The sequence below is a fragment of the Herpailurus yagouaroundi genome, unplaced genomic scaffold (genome assembly GCF_014898765.1).
Source record: "Herpailurus yagouaroundi ecotype Mexico unplaced genomic scaffold, PumYag 159, whole genome shotgun sequence".
NCBI lineage: Eukaryota > Metazoa > Chordata > Mammalia > Carnivora > Felidae > Herpailurus > Herpailurus yagouaroundi.
Window position 1 is genome coordinate 6,903,494 of NW_024412400.1, and position 27,376 is coordinate 6,930,869.

At 42.8% G+C, this 27,376-nt stretch overlaps 1 protein-coding gene across 1 annotated transcript in view; it reads right to left on the reverse strand.

Annotated features, from left to right (window-relative positions):
- Positions 1-27,376, reverse strand: part of SCN11A (sodium voltage-gated channel alpha subunit 11) — an 86,646-nt gene that overhangs the window by 28,812 nt on the left and 30,458 nt on the right. The window contains exons 11-18 of the mRNA XM_040479827.1: positions 27,048-27,177; positions 25,727-25,965; positions 21,675-21,857; positions 18,873-19,241; positions 16,299-16,730; positions 5,480-5,593; positions 4,634-4,748; positions 2,492-2,646 (exon numbers count right to left, since the gene is read on the reverse strand). Coding sequence (XP_040335761.1) covers positions 2,492-2,646; positions 4,634-4,748; positions 5,480-5,593; positions 16,299-16,730; positions 18,873-19,241; positions 21,675-21,857; positions 25,727-25,965; positions 27,048-27,177 — 1,737 coding nt within the window. The remainder of the gene's footprint in view (positions 1-2,491; positions 2,647-4,633; positions 4,749-5,479; positions 5,594-16,298; positions 16,731-18,872; positions 19,242-21,674; positions 21,858-25,726; positions 25,966-27,047; positions 27,178-27,376) is intronic.

Consider the following 27,376-nt stretch of genomic DNA (forward strand, 5'->3'; position numbering starts at 1 on the left):
AAACACCTTAGCTCCCACTCTAAATCCTGCCAACCCTGATGACAACGACCTACCGCAAACAGCCTTACCACTTACCCCTGTGCTCACGATGGATGTGCTCATTTTTATGTGTACCAACACATGCAAAGTTGAGGAAGCTCTGGGCTAGTGTAAATTACTTTGAATGTGAAACATTCATTCAATGTGATCATGAAAATGAGACGCCTTAGCTTCTGAAGAGACCCTTTTTCATGCTACATGCAAGCATCTCCCTCATTCAAAGTGCATATGTGATTCTTCGGGGTCTATATAACTAGGGTAAAAACTGAGAATGAAAAAAAAGAAGATAAGGGGACCCAGTACTGAACCTGTCAAGACATCTGGGCAAACACTGAAGGCAAGAAAGAAATCGGCCCTGCTGTTGGGTACGAAGGTAAGCCCACGGCCCCATGGCCCTAGGGAACAATAATGCAAAAGAACAAAACAGTCTGACTTTCAACTCCTAGGTGGGCTTTGACTGGAGAAGACCCTCCACTTCCTCCTGTCCCCTGTCATCTCCTCATCATTTTTGAAGTCTCAGTTTGGCTGATATTTTCCATAGGAAACTGTCCTTCTTCCACCAAGAATGAATTAGATGCCCATTCTACATGGCCCCATGTCATCCGCTGCTTCTCTGAGTGTACCACTATGGTCCTGGTCTATAATTGCTTGGACCCCGTCTGTCTTCCCTACTAGACTCCCTGCTCCTGGAAGTCAGGGACTTATCTGTGTATTTGCCTCTTAAAGACAGACAAATGGGAATGGTGTGGAAGCTCAGTTCCTCTGTCATTTTGGAAGCTGAGCAGCAAGCTGGCTCAGCAGATCTGTTTGCTCCGCAGAAGAGTAGGCCAATATTAGCAACTGAGCTTTGGAGGCTCCCACATTATAATGAGGACATTTCCTTGTCCAGGAAGCTCCCATTATTACACAGTTGTCCAGACCAGAGCTTCCCAAACTCTAATGAGTCCCGAAGCATCTAGGTTCTGATTTCAGCAGGCCTGGGGTGGGCCCAAGACTGCATTTCTAACAAGTTTCCAAGTGATACTAAGGCTGCTGGTCCACACAGCACAGACAGTGGCAAGAGACCAGATGTTTCCTGTCTTCCTTTCTCTGCAGATACATTAAGTGGAACTAGACCCGAGTCCCTCTCCTATAACTCTCAACATTGTGTGTTCAGTCTTGCTTTGTCCAACCTACACTCCTCTTAACATAACAAAGATGAGAACTAGAAGGAGGGTACCATGTCTCCCTGGCCTTCTGACAACACCGTGCTTTCCCACTGAGTAACACAGGGTTTGGGAGACACCAATTACCATTGTGGAATAAATGAAGAGCCCTATTACTGGAGTAAGGTAAATAGCCAGTGAAAATGTAAGCCCAGAAGACTTCAGGGGATCCTAGACCAAGGGTTCGCAACAAAAAGTAAGAGAGTTCTCTGATACGGCTTACAAAAATTTACTTTTTTTTTCTTGAGAAATAATTTGTGCTGCAAGTAGATAAATGGAGACGGGTGCTGATCATAGGGTCTGGGGGGCCCCAGCGTGCACTCATCTGCTTTCACCTGGAGATCACACAAACGTGAAGCACTAGCCAGGAAAGCAATGGTGACGAAGCAAGACATTTCCTTGTCCCTTCCAATGGCTAGTGACTTAATGTTCTGTGACCCCAAATCAATAAGGGGGAACCTAAGGTTCCATTCACTTACATACCAAATAGTAAGAGAGTTTAGTTATATATTCTGTCCATTTTAAGGGAAAACACAAGATAGAAAGGGACGAAGGGAAAGAGAGAGAGAAACATGTAGGTAGTAAGGAAGAAGATACTATCACTCAAGGGTGGGAGGCAAAGAGAAGGCAAGGACCAAAAGGTGAGGAGAGAGAGCAGGAAGGATATATGCTATGGAGGCCAATGGATTTGGAGTTATTTCCAAACCTCACTGGGACACACCTGACACCTCAATCTAGAAGGATCTGCCATGTACATAAAGCAGTATCTCTTTGTTTCTCCTCCCAAGGGAACATGAGTGGTGGAAAATACCAAGGCAATGTATTATATCCTCATCTGGTCCCTGTAGCCTTTCCCTCTTAATGTTTTACCTTTTGGAGAGCAGCTCTATGTTCTTCTGGAAAAGAGAGGTAGAAACATTGCTGTCCAGAGGAAGAAATATGTAGGATACAGTGGAAATGTCTAGAAATTCTCCAAGAATGAGGGACAGGCCTGGGGTCAAGAGCAGGCTCCAGTAGCCACTTTAAAGTGCTGATTTGAGTCACGCTTCCCCACAGGTAAAGTGTCTTTGGCTTGGGGACTTGCCAGTTGGAGCATGACTCTAGAAGTTGGGTAAAATCTTGCCCTTGAGGGGACCCAGCAGCAGAGATCCCGCTTCTGCCTTGTCTCCCCACATTCACAGTCCCATGTCAGAATGTAGCCCAGCTGCCTTGATCCCCAATGTCCCCACAAGACCGTGATAATTTACCAGTGCCCCACTGCTCAGCAGAATCACAAAGATAACAAAGCTCTCAAACCAACTGTGTTTCACTATTTGGTAGCAGGTTTTCCGCAGGTTCCACCAAATGATCCAGTGGGACTTTCTCTTGTCCGTGGCACAGCATGGGAAGCAGTGACCCAGGCCTGCAAGAAATAAGCAGTAGCATTATCATTAGTGCCTGCCTTGAACTGTATTAATAATCCTAACTCTTCATCCCTGCCTTTATGTTTATCCCTTACCTTTGCAGTTTTTCCCACTGAAGAAAGAGGTGAAGTCATTTTCCAACCCCTCAGTTCCGGGCTTGGCCATATGACTTGATTTGGCCAATAGAGCAGAGTGAAAGTCACACATGCCAGGCACGAGCTTCAGCCTTTACAGGCCGTGCATGTTTCCACTTGCTCTCCAGGACCATTTCCATAAGAAAGGAATATTTGGGCCAGCCCACTGATTTCAGGAGAAGGAGGATGGACATGTGGTACAGAACCAAGTGGCCCAGGCAAGCCCAGGCTAGGTTGGCCGGCTCCCAGTCATTACCACTCATACGAATAAAGCCAGCCAAAGTCAGCAGAGATACCAGCCTAGATGAGCGGAATCATGTAGATGCATGTTCACTCTTGTGTGCCACTGGGGCTGCATGGCTGTTTGTTATACTGCAATTTCTTTTGGCAAGAGTAAGCTGTGTCCTAAGGACTGAGGGGAATGAGGTAAGGAGGGGCACAGGCTCTGTGAACCACCCAAAGCACACAGCGGAGAATCTGATCCACTGTCGAGGTGCTTACACATAGCTGAACATTTGCCTTCAACGCACATGAGCCCTCGGCATGAATCACATCACCCTTCTCTCCTTGTCTCTTCCGCCCATCCTCCAAGTCCTGTGGATGCTAATTTCACAGTGATCACAACATTCCACTCCCTTCCTCATCATCTTCCTAAGCAACCGTGAGGTCTCCTCAGTCTGCCCCTGCCATCCTCCATTGTTTAGAACATCAATAGGTCAATCTCCTTGAAAGGTTATTTCTTCTTGTATGCCACCCCTCCCTTCTTGAAACCAACCTTTCTTCTCCAACTCCACTGTTGACAACCTGTGCATACCTCAAAGACCAGTCCAAATGTAAGTCAGGAGAACGGTGATCTATTCCTAGCCTGACTTCTGACCCCGTGGGAAGTTGGGGGGCCGTCAAACAACCTGGAATATGTTTGAAACCATTCTTGGTGTCTTGTCTGAGACCGGTCTAGTGTCAAACTTATGGAGAAATTTTTAATTTTTAGATTCATTCATTCACTTAAGTCCCTATCTATCTATCTATCTATCTATCTATCTATCTATCTATGTTGAGCCCACAATCTAGGAAAGATTCCATTCTCACCCTAGAGATACAATATTAAGTCACTGCCTATGTTTTTAAGGACCTCACAAGAGAGACAGACACAAATGAATTCCCCACATGAATATAGGAAATAATAAAGGCACATAGGAATGAACTACTAGAACTACTCAAGGAATCAGGAGAGACTGCATTTATTGATTGCTTATTATGTGCCAGATACTCTTCTAGGTGATTTACATTCACTCATTTAATACTAACAATAACCCTTTGCAGTAGATACTAGTATTATAGCCATCTTATAAATGAGGCACAGAGTGGCTAAGTAAATTAAGTCACACACCTAGTAAGTGGAGAGGCCAAAATTAAGCTCAGGCAGTCTGGGTCCAGAGCCAAAGGTCCTAACTACAATGCTATCTTTCTTCCAGAGAAAAATCTTGAGGGATGGCAGGGCTCCATTCAACCCTGGTCAGGTTCCCTTTTCTACCACCTCGTCTACGTCCTGACAATGGATGTACTGGGGGTTAGAGAAAGTGGAAGACATATTGGCCCAGGGGGCTCTCTCGGAAAGTTTTCTGGAGTTTCTACCCCAGTTGTTAGGTTATATAAGTTGAGCCCACCTAAATCAAGAATTTCCTGAAATCTCCTTTGCCTGGATCTGATAATGGCCCCAAGAATTGATAGATGCCCTCTCTTCACTTTTGTCTCCAGTAGAAGTAGAAAGAACGCATCTACAGAGCTTCCAAGAATAACAGAATTTCCTCCAAATGTTCTGTGAACTGGATGCAGGAATACTGCCACTTACCTTTGGGAAAACATCTCTCTGGTTCTTTTTTGGGAACCATTTCCGGTGCCCTTGCAAAAGGATCCTGTGGATCAATGGTGCTACATTCTGAGAAAACACTGGTAGTATCAGACTTCTGCACATGAGAACAAAGGAAAAAGGGAATCATTTACCAAGACTGTCTCTCACCATGGTAGCACCTGATACCTTAGTGTGCGACATTTTAGGAATAAAGCTAGCTAGACAAAGATTCCAGGTATAGGGGTTTCTAGAAAGTGTCCCTCTCATTGGGTGTTTCTAAAAAGTGCTCTGAGTAGCCCTGACATTAGGAGAGAATTTCCTAACTGCTCTCCCCTGGCTGAAAAAAGACAAGGTATATGAAGATACAGTGTCTCAACCTTCCCCCCGCTACAAACCATATCTCTGATACACTACCTAACTCCAAATAGGGAAGCTGGGTGATGAGGTGAAGGCTACTTTACTGAGACTAATTTTCAGCTCTCTCAATCCCTAGAAGAGTAGGCCTATGTTAGTGGCTCTCATTGATTTTTGTCTTCCAGGATACATTTTGACAATGTCTAGAGGCACTTTTGATTTCACAACTGGGGGATACTGTTTGCATCTAGTGGGTAGATGCCACGAATGTTGCCAAACATTCTACAGTAGACAGAAGAACCTACCACCATGAGGAATTATCATGCCCCAAATGTCTCAGTGGAGAGGTTAAGAAACCCTGGCCTACACCTTTGCTTAAGATCGGACTCTGGCAATTGGTTCCGCGTTAGTCTTGATAGCCATAGTGACTGTCTTGGAGAATGTGTATGGATAAGCCACAGGTTCCTCTTGGGAGCACCCTGGGAAAATTACCTTTCGGGGGTTCTGTGCTGACAGATGAATGTCACCTTCAGAGAACACATCAATTTCCACACTTTGAGCTCCTGGGCTGGTAGACGTCTTGGTCTCCTGAGGGAGTTCATAGGCCTGACACAGAGGAGGCCAATTAAGTACAGTTAATATTCCTCCTGGACAGCTCACTTGAGATAAAACAACTTTGAATTATGACATTTTACTCCTTTTCTTTTCACTTTTTAAAACTCTCCTGGAGAAACTTCACACAAAATAATTCTGGGAAAGCTACCATAGGAAACAGGTAATGAAACTTACCCAAAAGTCATTTAAGCAAAACTACATGGTTTTGGTACAAAATTCACCAAATAATTCAGAAGGGAATGGCTAAATAATAAATTATTTAAAAAGTGGTGCTGGTATAATTATCCCTGAAAAAAATAATATAATACAGAATGCAGTAAAAATAAAATCCATAATGATTTGATGTACTAATATAAAAATAGATGAGTAGAAAATGTTAGAAGAATAATTTGGAAAATAATTTTTTTTATTCTTTGGGGTACAGAGGGTTGGTTTAGTGAAATAGAAAAGGGCATAAAGAGACAAATCAAGATGTATTACTACAGAAAAATACAAAGTAAATTTTGTGTGACAACCTGTGGGTATATTCAAGAAAGATGTACAAAGTCATGCAGGTATATGTGATTACACCTGCAGGTATAATCAAGAAGGATGTCACGGTGTATGTAAATATTCCTGTGACTCTGACACTCTAAGGTCATAATTTAAGAACACTTGTCCCTTTTGAACACATGCATGGACACATTACACACACACACACACACACACACACACACACACACACACGAAACACAGGTAAATGTATCTATGGACCAGACACAGAACAGGAATATGAAGTAGTAACAATTTAAAGTGTGTAGCAGAGAGGGGCGCCTGGGGGGGTTCAGTTGGTTGGGTGTCTGACTTCGGCTCAGGACATGATCTCATGGTTTGTGAGTTCAAGCCCCACGTCGGGCTCTGTGCTGACAGCTCGGAGCCTGGAACCTGCTTCAGATTCTGCGTCTCCTCCTCTCTCTTCCACTCCAACGCTCATGCTCTGTCTCTCTCTGTCTCTCAGTAATAAATAAACATAAAAAAAAAAAAATTAAAGTGTGTAGCAGAGAATGATAACTAAAAGTGCCCCATAGGAGGAAGGGAACCACAGCTATGTCCAAAGCTTGAAACTGTGGACTGGGTTGAAGTTCTTGCACTTAAGAGAGAAGGCCAAAACAAGTTGTCAATGCTTGGAATTACAATTATACACAGCTGCCTATCTAGGGAGGCAGAAGGAAGGAAGGCCTCAGCAATAAGACCTGAGTAAAGGTACCCACTGGATCTGAAATACGCCTAGTGTCACTATTAGACAAGAATCTCCGGTTGGCAATTTAAGACTTGGTTCTGCGCTGGTTGCCCCAGAAGTATCTATTAAAGACATCACAGAACTTAGACTGCAGAGGGAGTGACAGATCCTCTCACTAAAGATGAAATTTTAAACGAAGACTCTGAAATACAGGAGGAGACAAACAAATCAGTAGCCCTGTAAATTAACTACTAGGAGGTGGATTTACTTGAGAAAAAAACGAAATCATATAATAATCTGGAAGTGTCATCAAAATGAGTAAGTTTAGGATTTAATCAAAAGTATACAGAGTTTCACTTCCTGAATGGCAATGTAAGGAGCTCTGTGGACATGTTCTCCAGAAAAATGAACCTAAGTGGGGAAAAATATTTTTAAAAGAAATCACTTAGAGTCTCTGGAAATTGTCCTAAGGGCATACAGCAAAGGAAGAAACATTTATTCAAAAAAATCTTCAGAATTCAGGGACAGCAGCAGGAGTCCATGGCAATCGAGCCATGAGTTCCCCTCTCCCTCTCACCTTCCAGCTCAGTTTGATGGAAGCCTTACTCGAGGCAGCTGTGACAAAGATGAGGTTCCCTCTACCCTCAGCCCCCAAGGAAGGGATATGTATCTTATCAGGAGGTGGAGATCACTAGCTTTTCTTATCCTCTCCAATGCGGAGTTGACAAGGCCACGTTCCTGGTGAATGTGGCCAAGAATTTGGGCTCTCTTTTTCAAACCAGTCTCCTAGGACAGAGACTATTCCAGGCTCCCCAGCTTGAGAATACTGGAATCCTGATAAGCCTCATGCCAGCTAGTTTGTAGGGAAGAGGTTCCCTCTTTTTACAAAGACGGAAGCTGAGAAGATGTGAGACCACTGCCCCTCCAAGCACTTGCATTAGTAGCTAAGGGCTTTTGTCTATGGAAGGAGGCATTCCATAAGAAACAAGAACTTTGAAGCTCTCCACAAAAGAATCGACTTTATCTGACACAATGTGAGGGAGTCCAAGCCTAAGGGTATTCTTTTTTTTTTTTTTTTTTTTTTTTTTAATTTTTTTTTTCAACGTTTTTATTTATTTTTGGGACAGAGAGAGACAGAGCATGAAGGGGGGAGGGGCAGAGAGAGAGGGAGACACAGAATCGGAAACAGGCTCCAGGCTCTGAGCCATCAGCCCAGAGCCTGATGCGGGGCTCGAACTCACGGACCGCGAGATCGTGACCTGGCTGAAGTCGGACGCTTAACCGACTGCGCCACCCAGGCGCCCCAGGGTATTCTTGAAAACAACGGAGATTTTGATGGTAAGCAAGTAAGAAGAGACTGGTGGCTCTTCATTAAAAGCAACAAACTCTAATTTGGATGTAAATCTTAAAAAATAAAGAAATAAATTTAAAAAAAGCAACAGACTAAACCACAGGTCAGCAAGTTCACCACAGAGAACCGAGGAAAGAGACAACTGAGAAGAATCTCCCTGGGTTGGGGGCGGAGGGGAGGGACCTGAGTGGCTCAGTCAGTTGAACATCTGACCTCGGCTCAGGTCATGATCTCGCAGTTTGTGAGTTTGAGCCCCACACTGGGCTCACTGCTGTCAGTCTGTCAGCTCAGATCCCACTTTGGATCCTCTGTCCCCTTCTCTCTGCCCCTCCCCGGCTTGCGTGCCTCCAATAAATAAATAAATAAATAAATAAATAAATAAATAAATATTTTTTTAAAGAAGAAGAAGGAGGAGGAAGAGGAGGAGGAAGAGGAGGAGAAGAATCTCCCTGGGGTCAGAACAAATCTCCAAGACTGGCCTAATAAGTAAACCCTACCTGAATTTAATTAGGTCAGACTGCGGAGCAATCAATGCCCTGTGGTATCGTCAAAAACAATAGAGCAATTAAGCCAGCAATTAGTTGAGCCTAAAATCTGGGTGTGACGCCATATATGGCCGACAGAGTAACAGAGAGATCTTGGAAAGAGACAGTCAAAGAGAGACCTACTAAAATAACTGTCATCCTGCAGTGACGGCCAGCAAACCCAAGGATGTGCCCTCCAAAGTGGCACCAAAGACTTCACATTTGTGTGTGTGTGTGCGGTGAGGGGAGGTAGGAAAAGGAGGGAATAGATTTCACTAGAATAGTCTAGCCAAGTCACCAAAGAATCCCCAGAGAGGAGAAAAGGGAATAAGTTCCAGGTCCGCTACAATATATTAAAATGTCCAGTTTTATTTATTTTTTTCAACGTTTATTTATTTTTGGGACAGAGAGAGACAGAGCATGAATGGGGGAGGGGCAGAGAGAGAGGGAGACACAGAATCGGAAACAGGCTCCAGGCTCCGAGCCATCAGCCCAGAGCCCGACGCGGGGCTCGAACTCACGGACCGCGAGATCGTGACCTGGCTGAAGTCGGACGCTTAACCGACTGCGCCACCCAGGCGCCCCTAAAATGTCCAGTTTTAAACAGAAATTATAAAACATGGGAAAAAGCCCAGGAAAGTATGACCCATACATAGGAAGAAAGAGGACAACATATACTGCCTGTGAGAGGGCCTGGATGCCAGAGTTAATAAACAAAGAATACAAAACAGTGAGTATAAATATGTTCAAAGAATTTTTAACAATATTTAATAAATAAGGGATGCTATGATAACAATGTATAATCAAATACAGATTATCAATGAAGTGAGAAAAGTTATTTAAAAAACAATAAAAATTCGGGGCGCCTGGGTGGCTCAGTCGGTTGAGCGTCCGACTTCGGCTCAGGTCATGATCTCACAGATCTGCTTCAGATTCTGGGTCTCCCTCTCTCTCTGCCCCTTCCCTGCTCATGCTCTGTCTCTCTCTGTCTCTCAAAAATGAATAAACCTTAAAAAAAATATTTTTTAAAAAACAATAAGAATTCTAGAGTTGAAATGTGTAATAACGGAAATGAAAAACTCACTAAGTTGAGCAACAGTACATCTGAACTGGCAGAAGAATCAGTGGACTTGAAGAGGGATCAGTACAGATTGTACAATCCAAAGAGCACAGGAAAGAAAGAAGAGAGAAAACCTAAAGGAAACTCAGAGGAATGTAGGACACTATTAAGCACACCAACCACAAAGAAAGGAGAGAGTAAAAGGAGCAGAATAATGGCTGAAGACTTCCCAATTTTGACCAAAAATATTAATCGACACCTTTAAGAAGCTCAGAAAACTCAAAACAGGATAAACACAAAGGGATCCAAACATAGATATACCATAGTAAAAATGCTGAAAGCCAAGGACAGAGGAAATATTGAAAATAGCAAGAAAGAAGCCATTCATCATGTACCGTGGGATTCCAACAAAATTAACAGCTGACTTCTTATTAGAAACAACGGAGACTAGAAAGCAGTGGAATGATATGCCATGAGTGCTGAAATTAAAAAGCAAATGTGAACCAAGATTTTATTATCCAGCAAAACTATCTTTCAAAAAAAGAAGGTGAAATAAAGACATTCCCAGATTAACAAAAAGGAAATTCTTGGCTAGCTGACCCACCTTACAAAAAAACACTGAAAAAGATCTTTCAGGCTGAAAGGAAGTGATCCTAAATGATAGTAAAAGTGCACACAAGAGAGCAAAGAGCGGAGGTAAAGGTAAGTCTGTAATTATAAAAGATGAGAAAAATGCGTATTTCTTTTCTTCCCTTCTGATTTCAAAAGAAATCGTCTGAAACAGTTTAAAATTAACATATTTTTGGACATGTAACATATACCAATAAAATATATGTGAGAATAATAATACCAAAGAGGCAACCAGGAGCAAAGTTTTATTGTAGTAAGGATATGACACCTGAAGGTAACTCACATTCACAGAAACAAATGAAGAGAGCTAGAAATGATAAATGAGAAAATTAATAAACTTTATAAATAGATACTTGTTTTCTTTCTTTTCTCAGCTTCACTAGTAAACATATAATTATATAAAGCAATGATAAAAATGTATTGTTGTGTTTTTAACATATATGAATGCAATATGTATAATAAAAATAGTACAAAAATGTGGGAGAGGGAACAGAGCTACACATGAGTAATGTTTCTGTATCTCATTAGAACTAAGTTAACTTATCAGACATCAATTCTGAAGAAGTTAGATGTATGTGGCAGCTCCTAGAGCAATCAATAAGGAAGTAACTCAAAAAATGATGTGAAAGTCGTTAAAGGAATTAAGATGTTATATTAGAAAATACTCAAATAATGAAAAATAAGGCAATAAAGGAGGAAAAGAGGAATAAAAACACATGGAACTTAGAAAAACAAAAAGTAAAATATTAGTAGATAAACTAGATCAATAATAATATTAAATGTGAATGGGTCAAAAATATAATAAAAAAAGGTAGAAAATGTTAGACTGGATAAGAAAACAAGATCCAATTATGTACTGTCTACAGAAGAGACATTTTAGATTCAAAGATACAAACAGTTTGAAAGTAAAAGAATGGAAAAAGCTATCATACAAGCAGAAGCCAGACTAAAGCTGTAATAACTATATTAATATCATACAAAACAGACTTTGAAACAAAAAAATTTACTAGAGATAAAGAGGGACATTTTATTTTTTTTTTTAATTTTTTTTTCAACGTTTATTTATTTTTGGGACAGAGAGAGACAGAGCATGAACGGGCGAGGGGCAGAGAGAGAGGGAGACACAGAATCGGAAACAGGCTCCAGGCTCTGAGCCATCAGCCCAGAGCCCGACGCGGGGCTCGAACCCACGGACCACGAGATCGTGACCTGGCTGAAGTCGGACGCTTAACCGACTGCGCCACCCAGGCGCCCCAAGAGGGACATTTTATAATGACGACAAATCACTATATCAGAAAGATATAACATTTATAAACATGTATGCACCTAACAGAAGAGCCACAAAATATATGAGGCAAAAACTGACAGAATTGAAGGGAGAAATAGACACTTCAATGATAATAGTTGGAGACTTCAATAACCCATTTTCAAAAATGAATATAACAACTAAGTAGAAGATAGAAATAGAAGACTCGAACAACCTGATCTATCAATTATACTGAAAAGACACCTGTGGAACCCTCAACTCCAAACAGCAGAATATACATTCTTCTCCCATGCACACGGAACACTTCCAGGATAGACAATATGCTAGGCCATAAAACAAGCCTCAATAAATTTAAATGTATTGAAATTGTACAGACTGTGTTCTCTGATCATAATGAAATAAAATTGGAAGAACAAAAAGACACTTGAAAAATCACAGCTATGTGGAAATTAAACAAAACATTCCTAAACAACCAATTTGACTTGTAGTCAAATAAAAAATCACAAAAGGTATTAGACTTTAAGGCTTGAAGTATAAAAGACTTTAAGATAAATGGAAATAAAAATATTATATGCCAAAATACATTGTTGGATACGTACAGCTAAAGTAGCACTTAGAGGGAAATTTATAGCTATAGATACCTACAATTAAAAAACATCTCAAATCAATAACCTAACCTTCCACCTTAAGGCACTGGGAGAGGAAGAGAAAACTAACTCAAAACAAGCATAAATAAGCATACAGTAAGTATTTGAGCAGAGATTCAGAAAATAATAGATATAATCAACAAAATCAAAAGTTGATTATTTTAAAAGATCAACAAAATTGACAAAACTTTAATAAGACTGACCAAGAGAAAATGAAAGATCAAATTGCTAAAATCAGGAACAAGGGGGGACATTGCTACCAACCTTACAGAAACCAAAAGGATTCCAAGGAAATATTATGATTAACTATATGTTAACAAATCAGATAACTTCAAAAAAAGGACATATTCCTAGAAATACAAAAACTACCAAAACAGCCACAAGAAGAAACAGAAAATCAGAACAGCCCTGTAACTCCTATAACAAAGTAAACAGATTTAATTTGTAATTTAAAAACTTCTCACGGAGGGTGGCTCAGTCGGTTAAGTGACTTCCGCTCAGGTCATGATCTCAGGGTTTGTGAGTTTGAGCCCCACATCAGGCTCTGTGCTGACAGCTCAGAGCCTGGAGCCTGCTTCAGATTCTCTGTCTCCCTCTCTCTCTGCTCCTCCCCTGTTCATGCTCTGTCTCTCTCTCTCTCTTCCAGTTTCTGGTCTGACATGTAAGAAGGTATGGAAGTCTCCACTCCATCCTAACATGTGAAAAGCTAAATGAACTGGAAAACCAATAACTCTTCTTAGAGCCATAAGAGAAATAAGTCCAGGGCAAATTATTGTCCCCCAAATTGGAGAGAAAGACAGGATAATACAGAGTATCACAATTTACCAAAGAGGAAGCCCAGGAGCAAAATCCTCCGTGGGAATCAGTCCCCAAGGAGGGAAACCTAACCTGTAATTGACAAACTGCTGGAGGCTCAGTGTGGACAAGTCTAAGAGATAAAAGTCCTAGAGGACCCAGTCAACAGAGGCCCCCACACATTTGTGAGTTTTAACTCTTAGAGCTCTACCAGGTTCTCACAGTAAATGTAGGAGAAAAATCCACACTTGCTTCCAGCAGGGGGAGAGTAAAAGGAACCATTTTGAAACATGCTAGAGAATTCTATTCATAACAAGCCCTTCCCTCAAGAGAAACTAACCAGAGCCTAACCTGCTGGGGTTTTATCAGGACCTAACTTACCCCGGGGTGGGAAATACCCGACTCTAGCTCACGCTAGCCACACTGAGAAGCACTGTTCACGGTCCAGAAGCACAGGCTCACTAAAAGACTGAGATCTAATCATAGGACCACAGAGCTTCTTCATTCCCGTCAAACCTCACCAACACATTGATAAAGGCCCATTTAGAGCATTTCCATCTACCCAGCACATCATGTCTGATTCTGAAGAAAAAATAGAAGGCATACTAGAAGGCAAAAAATATAGGTTGAAGAGACAGGCAAGCATCAGAACCAGTCTCAATATGGCAGTGTTGTTGGAATTGTCAGACCAGGAATTTAAAACAGCTATGATTAAAATACTCGGGGCTCTAATGGACAGAGTAGACAGCATGCAAGAACACACAGGCAAATTGAGCAAGAGAGATGAAAATTCTAAGAAAGGATTTAAAAAATGCTAGAGATCTAACACATTGTAATAGAAATAAAGAATGTCACTGATGGGCCTATTAGTAGACTGGATACAGCTGAGGAAAGAATCTCTGAGCTTGAGGCTATCTCAGTAAACATCTCCAAACCTGAAAGACAAAGAGAACAAATACGGGGAAAAAAAGGAACAGAATCCTTAAGACCTGTGGGGCACCTACATAGGTGAAACATACATGTAATGGGAATACCAGAAGGAGAAGAGAGAAAAGAACAGAATATTTGAAACAATACACACAATGTTCTAGCCTCAATTATAACTGATAATATTTGGATGGACCCCAGGACATCACGCTCAAGTGAAACAAGTCAGAAAAAGACAAATACAGCACGGTATCACTTATGTGTGAAATCTAAAAAAGCCAAATTTGCAGAGACAGGGAACAGAATGGTAGTTAACAGGGGCTGGGGGGTGGGGGGAGTGGGTAGCTGTTGGTCCCAAAATACAAACTTTCAGTTAGAAGATGAATAAGGATATAATGTACAGTGTTGTGATTATAATTAATAATACTATGGTATATACTTGAAAGTTGCTAAGAGAGTAAACCTTAAATATTCTTACCACAATAAAGAAATAATTATGTGACATGACAGAGGTGTTAGCTAATACTATGGTGGTAATCATATTATAAGGAGGCCCATGTTAACCTGATACCAAAACCAGGCAGACACATTATAAGGGGAAAACCTAGGGATGCAAAATCTTTAACAAAATACTAGCCAGTTGGATGCATATATACATAAGAGGATAATAATATACCATGCCTGAATAGGGATAATCCAAGGAATGCCTAAGTGATTTAGCATCCAAAATAAATGTTAAAAATGATTATCCCAATAAATATAGGAAAAGTATTTCAGAAAAATCGGTACACATTCATAATTTAAAAGAAAAATAAAACCTCCTGGCAAATGGAATGAAGGGAACTTCCTCCCCTAAGATCTTACTTAATGGGAAAAGACTTTATGTTTCTAACTAAGACCAGGAGCAAGGCAAGGAATACATTCCCATGATTCCTATTCAACATTATACCAAAGGTTCTAACCCATGGAATAAGGCAAGAAAAAAAAAGCCCACATAAAAAAAAAAAAAAGAAGTTTTTATTTACAGATGAAATACTTATATGCCTAGAAAATCCTAAGGAAACTACAAAAAAGCTATTGGAATTAATAAGTCAGTTTACCAACACTGCAGGATAGATACAAAGTCAAAACACAAAAGCCTATTTATATCCATGTACTAATACCGAACATTCAGAAACTAAAATTTTGAAAATTACATTTACAATAACGTAAAAATATTAACAGATAGAGCCAATTTGATTTTTGACAAAGATACCAAGTTGATTCAGTGGGATAAGAACAGTCTTTTCAAAATACGGTACTATAATCACTCATATATACAGGAAAAAATGACTCAACTCATATCATACACAAGAATTAAGTTGAAATGGATCATAGACCTGAACCTGAGAGTTAAACCTGTAAAATTCTCAAAGAAAACATACGGGAAAATATGTCCAGTTTTGGGTTATACAAAGATTCCTTAGAATGGAATGAAAACCCACGGACCATAGGAATAATATTGATGAGTGATACTTCACCAAAATTAAAAATTTCTGCTCACTGAAAGATACCGGGAAGAAAATAAAAGATGAACCACAGGCAGTTAGAAATATGTGCAGTGTTATACCTATCAAAGGACTTGTATCCAAATATGTAATCGACTCTTACAACTCAATAAGAAATAAAGATGGACAACAGATACTTTACCAACGAAGATATATTATGCAGTATCATTATTTATCAGTGACATGAAACTGGAAACCACAATGAGATACCGCCACAAACCCGTTAGAATGATTACAACGATTGCTAATGGGAATGCAATATGCTACAACCACTGTGGAAAACTCGGGAATATTGAGACAGCCCAGCTGCATCCAGAATGAAGCCTGTAGTTGTTTATTTAGGGCGCTCAGCTCCCTGCCGCTCCCTGACCGCCTCATCTCCCACCACTCCTCGCCTCCCGGTCCCTTCAGAGACTTTGTTCTCACCACCATCTCCTTCTCTGTGCTGTTCAGTTCACTTCCCACCTTTCAGCTAATCCAAACGTTACGCTTCTTTCAGGGCTCAACCGCAGTCACTTGATTCCCCTGTCACCCTGGCCCACTCTGATCTCGCTCCCCCCTGGACTCCTCTGCCATCTCTCCACCTCCGTACGTGCGGGAGCACGATTCGAACCGGCACTAGGATGTGCACGCAAAGACTGCATGGCGCTCAGAACAGGGCGGGTCACCAGTGCCCCATGGCAGCTCTCCCTTCATGTGACCTCTACGTCTACGTATGAAGCTTCATACCTGTTTGCCAGCCTCAGGGGGTGCAACGCACTGTGCATTGATTTTGCCAGAAGATTCAAAATCATCCTCTTCCTCTGCAAGTGGGGCCAACCAAGTCCGGTCATGCTCTACACTCAAGGTCTTTGGTGCAGACGTGACTACACCGAACTCCTCCCAGGTCTCCGAGCCCCTTTTCACCCCTGCGACCAGCGGAATGATGTCTTTGCTTTTGGCAGGAGGGCCTCCCGACACCTCTTTTTGCTGCGGTAACGTTTGCCTCCTGCACCACGTGTGACAAAAACGCGCAAGAGTATGGATTACAAAGCAAAAAGCCCGGTGGAACCGATCCAGGGCTAACTGGACTTTGGTTTTTTTGGCCTCTCCATCCAAGCTTCCATCCCTCTCCTCATTACTGAAGGAATTGAGCAGCAAGGCAATGAAGAGGTTGAGTACCTGGGGTGGGGCAGGGGGAGGGGAGACACAAGGGGAATAGGAAGCTTAGCAGATGGGAAAATACAGTAGGTTTCCGGAGCAACTTCTCCCCCAAGACCCAAAACTAACTCAAATGAGAGTTCTACGTCCTTCTGGCTTCTAAGAAAGTTTACCTATAAAATGAATAAGAGGAGAAAAATTGAGGAACAGAGCAAGGTAAAAGAAAAACGGAAGGGAAATGGTGCAAACAGCCCAAGTCTGGCTTGTCTACATACAAGCAACAGATGTTGTAAACCCTGGCCACGGTAAAGCAGAGCTGTGTGGCCATGTATGTTCCTTGGGGATCCGTCGAATCCTGACCTTGGTTTTCCTGGAATTGCCCACAGGGATATGGGCCTGATGTCTCAGACTGCTGTGGAGTCCTCTCCTGTTGGTACAGTTTGAGAGAGGATGTGCTTTGGGCAGGCTTTTTAGGTCCTGTTGCCTGAGCCACAACAAAGTATTGGGACTGAGCCGGAGGGGTTGGAATCGAATCTGCGACTCTTCTGTTGAAGCTTGGATCAATTTAAATTCAGATTTCAGATCATCTCATCAGCTTCCTACTTGGGGTTTTTTTGCTGACACTTACACACCCTCCCATTCATCATCTTTACCTCCTCAAGCGCCTTTGTGGCTGTCATCCACTCAAAAATAGACTGCCTTTGGGGAGGCGTATCTCATGAGCTCGAATGGGTCTCGTCACTCTCCCTCAGCTTCACCATAAGAATTCCCAACTGTAGATCTTTGCTCAAGCTTTCTTCTCTTTGCTAAGTCCACCTTGCCTCTTTTTTTTTTTTATATAATTTTTTTTTTTTTTTGAGAGAGAGAGAGAGTGTAAGCAGGGGAGGGGCAGAGAGAGAGGGGGACAGAGGATCCGAAGCACTCTCTGGGCTGACAGCAGCAAGAGTGATGTGGGGCCTGAAATCACAAACCATGAGATCATGACCTGAGCTGAAGTTGGACACTCAACCGACTGAGCCACCCAGGCGCCACCTCCTTGCCTCTTGAGTACCCTTCTCAAGTACTGTATCTTCCACACATCCTTTGTTAACACTCCGTTCCCACTCCCACTGGTGGTACCCTGTTCTGAAACTTTTGGATCCCTTTCTGTCTTTCTAACAACACTGATCTCGTACATAGAATGAAGCAATGGTGTTCATGCGGATGGTTCATTATATTTGCACGATAGCCCCAACTTGATTCTCAAGACCTTGTGGTCAGATGTCCTGTGTGTCTCTTGTCTCTTCATATCTTTACTGGGTACCCAATTAGCTAATAGTGTCTATGTTTCCGGCTGCAGGTAATAGACTCAAGGTAACTTACACAACAAGAAAATGTAACATAACAAGATGCTTGAAAATAAAACAGGGGGATGGGGTGTCTGGGTGGCTCAGTTGGTTAAGCGTCTGACTCTTGATTTCAGCTCAGGTCATGATGTCACAGTTGTGAGATCAAGCCCCGTCCCAAGCTTGGGATTCTCTCTTTCTCCCACTCTGTCCCCCCCTGCTTGCACACATGTGCGTGTTCTCTCTCTCTCTCTCCCTCTCTCTCAAAAAATAAAATAAAATAAAAAAATAAAATATGGGGAACACGAAGATAGGTTCGTTCCACCTTTTCCCTCTACCTTCCTAACAACTTTGTGTTAGGCTGGCTCTTCTCCTGCTTGGATAATGTTTGCAGCTCTGAGATGAATCAGTCTTTAATAAAAAGGCCCAGGGAAAGTAAACAGACCATTTTTTTTTTTTTTAGCTCATCCCTTTTTTTTTTTTTTAAGACCAAGAAATCTTCCTTACTAGATATCCCTTTACATCTTATTGCCCAAATTAAGTCACACATCCCTACCTCAGCCATTCATGGACAAAGAGAATACAATTATCTTAGAATAATCACCTGTAGTAGAATAGATATTGAGGCATCAGTCAACATGAGCGCTGTGTGACGAGGAGGTTTTGTTTCACGCTTATAATAATTTCCTCAAGTCAAATTCAAATGCATATTTTAATATCATATAACATTACATGCATAATTTTATATTTAGAGTAATGATCACTAGCGAAGCATTGCAAAAGAAGGTAATGCATCCGTTTAGTCCGTATATTAAAAAAAAAGATATAAGACACTCACCACGAGTTTTCCTATCACCATGATCAACAGAAAGACGACGACGCACAGTGGTTTACTAGTTTCTTGCATACATTCCCACATGTTTTCGATCCATTCCCCACAGAGGATGCGGAATACCACCAGAAAGGAACGGTAGAAGTCCCCCATGTGCCAGCGTCGTAAACATGGGACTGTAGGGCCACAGGATTTGGTGTTATTCCTTACAGAATTGAATTTAGAGCCAAAAAGCTGCATGCCAACTACTGAGAAAATGAAGACCACAATGGCCAGGACCACGGTCAGGTTTCCCAGGGCTCCGACGGAGTGACCAATTATCTTTATCAGTGTGTTTAAAGTCGGCCAGGATTTGGCTAACTTGAAAACCCTTAGCTGTAGAAACAGACGATAAACAAAAGTGGAAGAAAAGCCTGTTAAAGACAAATTCCATCTGCTCAGCTATGTAGTAAATGACACGTTCCCAAAGCACAGCATTTATGATGATCAAAAATCTTTTCAAAGCCAGATCCATCCTAAACATAGTCATCAACTCCTTGTCCTACGCTAACACCCATATTTACTTTTTGTTTTAAAAATGGAAATATTTGGGGCGCCTGGGTGGCTCAGTCAGTTAAGTGTCTGACTTCAGCTCAGGTCATGATCTCACGGTTCGTTGGTCGGAGCCCCGCTTCAGGCTCTGTGCTGACAGCTCAGAGCCTGGAGCCTGCTTCGAATTCTGTGTCTCCCTCTCCCTCTGCCCTCCCCTGCTCATGCTGTCTCTCTCTCGCTCTCTCTCTCTCAAAAATAAATAAACATTAAAAAAGTTAAAAAAAATAAAAATGGAAATATTCTACAGAGAACAAACTAAGGGTTGCTGGAGGGGAAGTGGGTAGGGGGATAGGCTAGATGGGTGATGGGTATTAAGGAGGGCACTTGTTGGGATGGGCACTGGGATATATGTAAGTGATGAATCACTAAATTCTACTCCTGAAACCAATATACACTATATGTTAACTAACTAGAATTTAAATAAATTTAAAAAAAGAAATATTTTGTTCTGATTTTTGTTAAATGATACTTTGGAGTCATGAGATGGTGGAATTAAGCATACGTGTCTGTTGCATAAAATGAAATGTTTTGGAATTCTATACTATAGAATACTATAGAATACTATACCCAGAGTCAAAAATGTCTGGCCCAAGGACCAAATCCAGCCAATGCCTGTTTTGGTATGGCCTAAGGGCTTAGAATATTTTACATTTTTAAATGGTTAGACAATAATCAAAAGAAGGGTATTTCATCACACATGAGAACTGTATGAAGTTCAAATTTCCACGCCTGTAAATAAAATTCTATCGGAACACAGTCACGTCCATTTCTTCTCGAATGTCTATGGCTACTTCTGTGCTATAACAGCAGAGTTGAATGATTTCGACAGAGACCATATAGCCTATAATGCTGAAAATATTTACCATCTGGCCTTTTACAGAAAAAAAATGCTAACTCCTGCTTTACATAATTCAGGTCACAAGTCTGAATCTAAACTGTCTAACAGTGATGAGAGTAATATGACATTTTGTACCCAGGAGAGAAAAAGCAATCAGCTACTCAAAACACACACACTTTTTCCAAAAAGAACATTTTTTCCCTGGAACCTTATAGACCCTGTAGGAGACAACGCGGCAACTACGTTCATAGGTCATTTCCTACATTAACTTCCAATGTAAACCAATGGGTTTCATTCCAAAGTACAATCCTATCAACTATTTGGGAGAAACATTTCATGTCAGTAAGACTTATGGCCCAAGAGAAGGATCAGCGCTGTGTCCCCAGAGGGTAGATGGGGGAAATCACGGTTCTGTTCTCATATAGACAACTCCACAGAGTCCCTCCCCTCTGAGCATGGCTGTAATAAGCCTAAACAATCGTAAAGCAAAGGTAACTTTGCCCACCTGAGCACCAATAAAACTTCAGGAGAGCAGCCTAAAACGATGCATGACTTTGGGCAGTGTGATCGCCTAACATATCCCAAGTATAAAATGTACACCTTCTGTAACTGGGGCAACTGTCTTACTCCTGGAAATCTCATCCCTGCCAAAATCAAAAGCAAATCTCTGGAAGGGGACAAAAGGCCACCTTTTCTGGCTTCCTGCTTCCCCTGTTAGATGTGGTCTCTCTGTAGCTTTCTATCCATACTTCTCATGGGGTCTGTCACGTTCTCTACTTTGCCTCATGGTCATTTCTGGCCCTGCCTTGTCTCGTCTCTAGATGCCAGACTCCTTGAAGACAGTTCTTTTCCTCACCTTTCAGCCCTCCTTCGGGTCAGCTCCTATCAGGTGCCTCTGCAAAGGTCACCAGCATGCCTCCGTGGGCAGTAGACGGAGGGCCGAGATGATAGGATGGGAATATGGCACTGGAAGCCGTGAGGTGGAACCCTGTGCCTGTCGGTCTTCACCCCCCCCTTGGTGAGCCCAGATGTGAGGGTGCCTGGCTCAGAGCTCAGGGGTGGGTGGTGGGGAAGAGATGGAGGGAGGGGTGGTACGCTAATCAAGGAGCAGAATCCTGACACCAGAAGACACAACACTGCACCTGCTTGCCTAAACCATCATCTTGGGAGTGGGGAGGGAGGGGTTCAGCTGGGAGGAGACCCCCGCGGACTCCCAAGAATATCCAAAACCTGGGTGGCAGGAGGAGCGCAGTTTTGAGTCTCTGGTTAAGGCAAGAGGAGTTCAAGTTGAGTGCAAAATAGCCACTGAACTCACTCAAGACTCTCGTCAACCCTGGCAGCTAAGGCATTTCAGTCAAATACAACAGTAAGCGCCTTACCACTCTTAAGGAATGGAAAAACAGAGGACTTTGTTTTCCTACAACTACACTGTTCATCACATCTGCAAAACTCAGAAGAGCGACGATGCTGTCAAAAATGTTCCAGCCTCGGCGGAAGTAGTTGTAGGGATCGAGCGCGATGATTTTTAGGCACATCTCTGCCATGAAAATGCCAGTGAAAACCTGCAGTGAGACAGGGAAGAATGAGAAAAGGGAGCTACTGCTCCTTGAAGATACAATTCTAAGAATGGTCCAAGGGAATTGCAGAAGTCACGAAGAAATACAGCGCATTTTGATTTACTTGGCTCCTCTCCCCCCATTCCTCTTCCCATAGTGCCCATTCCAGTGTTCCCAAACTCGCAGACATCGGCGTGGAGAATAAATATCATTTCCCATTTAGCTGAAAATAAGGCAGAGTGATAGAAAATGTCAAGCGATCCCTCCTCTAAGTTCCTTTAAAATGTCAACGAAAGTTCCAAAATGGGGGAGGCGGGGAGTACACGGCAGCTCTGAAAACTGAAGATAAATATCCTCCATAAAGCAGAACCCAGGAGGAGTTCACCCAACCGCTTTGATCAGAAAAAGATTTAAAAGGGGCCCAGAGCAGAGACTTGAAAAAACACTGCCGGGAACAGGACACATCGTTGAGCAACTCAATATGTAGGCTCAGCCTCTATGATGAATACCCTGGGCTAAACCCCACATTGGTCATGGTTGAAAGGAGGAGAGGTGAGTTGGCGTATAATCCTAAACATTCACTCGCAGAATGCAGGGTTCCTTATTCCAGAACAAAATACCGGAGAATCAAAAAGAGGGGCAAGAGGGACAGAAAGCGCTAAACGATGTGATTTCCACGGGCACAAATATATGGTTTTGGTTTTGTCTTTGAAAATTAGATAAATACAGGCTGAAAACCACTGCAGTGTTGAATAAGCGGCAGCCAAATTCTACATCATCTACATCTTTGCAGACGATAAAACAAAGCATTTCTTCATAGCCAATAGCACATTCTCTCTCACACATACACAAATAAATAGATATGAGAAAACAATAGTATGAAATAATATGAAATATGAAAACAACAGCATGAAATAAGTAATAATAGTATGAAACAATAGTATGAAATAGGGTAATATAAAAAGGTTGTCAGCTATAGGACTCTACAGCTTTGGAAAAGAAAAAGAAACACCCCAGAAATGATTTTTAAATGTCCTTATTAAAAGTAACAGATGATCCATTTTTATAAATAATTTGATGACGTACTATTTATCTTTAAAAATCCCTAAAATAAAGTGACACAAGTTAAAAAAAAAAGGGGGGGGGGAATAGGCAAAGATAAATCCAAGATAGGCAAATAGAAATCAAGGGGGCAAAACCAAAAACCAAAAACCAAAAAACCCAAAGCTCGTATCAGTCTTTTCCCTTTAAATATTTCTATCTGCTTCTGCCCAAAGCTGCAACCAGAGTCTAAAAGCACGCAGTGTTACCTGTTCTAGTTAATTGTGCTGGACTGATCCCTGTCCCCTTTTGAGCTCCTCCTCCCCCTCCTGTCCCCTTCAGGCTTAAACTGTCTAGCCCTACAGCAACCCTACATGCCTTGGGACCATGGGTTTTGCAAGCCGACTCAACTGCTACTCATGGCTTTTTGGGAGCTCAACGTACTCCCCTGATTTAAGCTGTCCCAAAGCCTAGAGAGTCCATTTTCAAGTCCAGTCCCACAGAACCTCCACAGGCCAGTTAAAGCCTCGTCCACCCATCAGAGGAGGGAGGCTTGGATGTGTTCTTGGGAACTCAGGGCTCCAAAGCCTCCTTCCACCGCTGCTACGGGGGCACAGATGAGGTGGCTACACCCTCGTATCGTGTGCCTAGGGAACGGGGCGCAGGGGATGGAAGCCCAGGCTACAAGGCCAGCAATGCAGGTTTCGTGTCAATTTTCAGGGGCCGGGGTGCAGCCGCTGCCTGTGAACTCAGACGCCAACAATGTCCCTGGGCCTCCCTCTATACCACTTCTGGGGAGAGTGAAGAAGAATGTCACTTAATTATCCAACTTCTGACTGCAAAATGCAGCTTCACCTCAACACCCAGAACGTCTAATCAGTGGGAAATCTCTGAGGGTGGCTTGTGTCATTTCCCACACTTGGATCAGAAAATGAAGGGATGGACAGACAGGCCACCTTTGCAACTGGAAAGCCCTGTCTAGGGGCATGACTTTGGGTTCCTTGGGTTATTCTCTGGAACTAATCTAATAACTCCATCCACCAGGAGGTGATGAAGGATGGCTCTGCTGACTCTGTTGAGCCGGGAACCATGGTCTCGTGGGCACAGCTTTCTGTCTCCAAGGGAAATAACACTGTCAGCCCATGTCTGGGATACGTCAGCAGGAGATAGCTGAATACGCTGGCCTAGAGCCCAGAAGACACCAGCCTATTAGAAGGGACCATGTGTGTTAGTTTCATCGAGCAGCATGAAATCTGATCTGACCCACACACACCCACAAGGGCATTTCCTCCCAAGGGCAGTTTGGGGAAAGAAACTTAAATGCGGACTGTATGGAGAGCCACCTTGGTCCTGCACTGTGGTCCCACTGGATCCCTGCTCCTCCTGAGGGGCCCTGGAACTGAGGGTGACAGTTACCTAAACCTGATGCATGGAAGCAGCTCTGTGAACCAGCTTCTGATTCAATAGGCATAGCGGGTTCCGATCAGCGGAAAATAATTAATTAAAAAACACATACGTACATATTGCCTAGAAATCCTCTGCAATGCTAAAAAATGATCATCTTTGCCAACGGGACCATAGGAAATAAGTTTCTGCTTTGTATTCCCCTCATCTTTAAAATTTTCCTTAGTTTTAAAATTAAAAAAAAAACATGTATTACTTTTTTAAGCTGGAAAAATAAAATAAAACTTTAAGAATAAATGGCTACAATTTGCAACTATGTAGATGGAACTAGCGGGTATTATGCTAGGCGAAATTAGTCAGAGAAAGACAAATATCATCTGACTTCACTCATATGAGGAATTTAAGATACAAAAAAGATGAGCATAAGGGAAGGGAAGCAAAAATAATATAAAAACAAGGAGGGGGAGAAAAGAGACGCTTTAATATAGAGAACAAACAGAGGGTTGCTGGAGGGGTTGTGGGAGGGGGGATGGGCTCAATGGGTTAGGGGCACTAAGGAATCTACTCCTGAAATCATTGTTGCACCATATGCTAACTAACTTGGATGTAAATTCAACAATAAATAAATTAAAAAAAAAAAAAGAAGAAAAAATGGCTACATACTCTGGTAAGATTTTTAGCCTATTCACTCATTAGCTAATTAGGATAGAACATTCAGCGGGTAATTTGCTATTTCTGATATTTAGGAGACTAATTAATCCTCGGGAAAAATGCCTTCTCCGGGAACAATACATTGAGCAGTTCATGAAACGTCTGCTCTCCTACCTTAATTTTCCCAATTTAACTTGGATTAGATACATCTAACGAGAAACATACTGAAGCAGGCTCATGTCGGGAGCCCCACCCCACCTTCATGAGCATTGTACTTCATAAGCTTTGCACATAAGCATAAGCTTTCCCTCCTGGGAAAGCAAGCCTCCCACAGCTGCCACGCCCTGGCCCACCTTTCCAGGGGGAATAATAACTAGTAATGGCAGTCACATTATTTTGTGACAAATGATGCCATCAGCATCACTGGGGACCATGAGACACGTTACCAAGGGTCTCTGGACATCATTAACGTTTTCTTGCCCCCAAGATCGTGCCAAATAGCTGACCTTTTAAGATGTCTGCTGCCTTCTGGCTTACCACTGGATGGCTAAAGAGATGCCTTGGCATACCAGAGGGCCAACACGGGGGCCATGGAAAATTACCAAATGAGTAAAAACAAAATTCTAACAGTTGTATTTGCCCTTGACTCTACTTAAGGGGACCAGGGACCTAGGCTAGGTTAGGCCACTTACAAAATGTTTAGTAGTGTTTGAAAGAGTTTGAAAGAGTTAGAAGTCACAGTTTGGAATATTTGTATATTTTAAAAAGCCTAAAGTTACCAAATTCCCTGTATACAACATATACTCAAAACTCTGGTCCATTTTGTAATGCTCCAAGGCCAAGAAGACAGTGTTGATTACGATGCAGATGGTGATGACCAGCTCAGTAAAGGGGTCGGTCATCACGACTCGCAGGGCCTTCTTAACGCACAGCCACTGGGGGCTGCAGTTCCACACGAGGTATCTGGACGCCACGTTTCCCCCACACGGGAGGCAAGGCTCCTGTGATTTTTCTTGCTCTGGAGAAGGAGAATGGGAGGGCAGTTGAGTAGTTAGCTATGAATCCATCTGGCCGCTGTTTGCCTGAGTGCATTCCACTCTCTTCCCCCCCTCTTCCCTACGGTCTCTTGTGAACAACGTGATCAGCCAAGAAGGGCGCTGACGGGTGCAGCCAGAAAGGTTTGCCATATACAACCTCCCTGCGGTACAGCCGTGTACCTCCAGTCTTTATACTTGTGTTGAGCATCTGGGAGCTGAGCCGCACCGCTAGAGATACAGATGGGGAAGTCAACACTCACAGGCTGTGAACCCATGAGAGAGAAAGGTATAAGCTCAAATTATGTTCATTCAAGGCAGACCACGGTGACAGCTGTACCAGAGGCACACAGAGCTACCAGGGCTCAGAGGAAGGCCAGGTATTCAGGCAGGGGCATCTTTTGTTTTGAAGCAAAAGGTACTCTATCAGCAGGTTGAATTCAGGCCACAAGGCCACTGTACCCCTGATTTCCGATTTCCCCGGCACCATTTCAAGGGACTCATACAAGCCAAATGAAGTGATGCAATAGGGCTCAAAGTGCTAAGGACGAATCTGACCCCGTCCCTGTAAGGACTTGGGTCCTGCCTTTGAACACCAACCCCTCAGTTGGGGGTCCTGGTTACCTGCTGTTGATGAGGTCCATCAGATGATTCCAGCCTATCTACACAGGTCTTCCACTTTGCATGCCAGATTCCTAACTCTAACTTCCATGACAACCGTCACCTTCTGGAAACTTCTGTGTCGTCTCTTCTTTGGTCACTGTCATTGCCACTGCGACCCCCTGTGACTGCCTGGCCTGATCAGGGTGGGTAAGGGTGGGGGTCTTGTCTGTACTCTTGGTCCTAAATGCGAAAGCTAGCCAGTTCCCACCAATACCCAAGGGCCAACTCAGGGTGGGCCTGCTTCCTCAAGCCACTTGGCTCCCATGCTCCAAAGAGGCACAAGAAGTCACTCTGCAGGAAGCAGAAGGGGCTACAGAGGGCTTCTGGGGGAGATGGAAAGAAGGAAAAGGGAGGGACGTCACTGCAGTTGGGCTGTCCCTGGGGCCAGGAGGGCAGAGCTTACCCTGCATGGTGATGGTGAGGATGCTGACGGCACTCAGGGCCCTCTGCCTTTGGAAGGGGTCCCCGTGCTCATCACAGAAATCCACTGACAGATTCTGGGACAGCCGTTTGGTTTGCTCTAGGATGTGTGGCTGTAAGAGAAGGAAGGCATGGTAGACCTTCAAAGGGAAGGGACTGCCCCTCCTCAAAAGGTCACAGGCTACTCTGTTTGAATGCCACGTGCCTGGAAAACGCTTAGTATCTTATATAGCTCCTCTCCCTTCCATCTCATGGCAGGACGAAGGTTCAGCTTTCCTGTTTCAGATTTCATAAATAACTAAAATGCAGGGT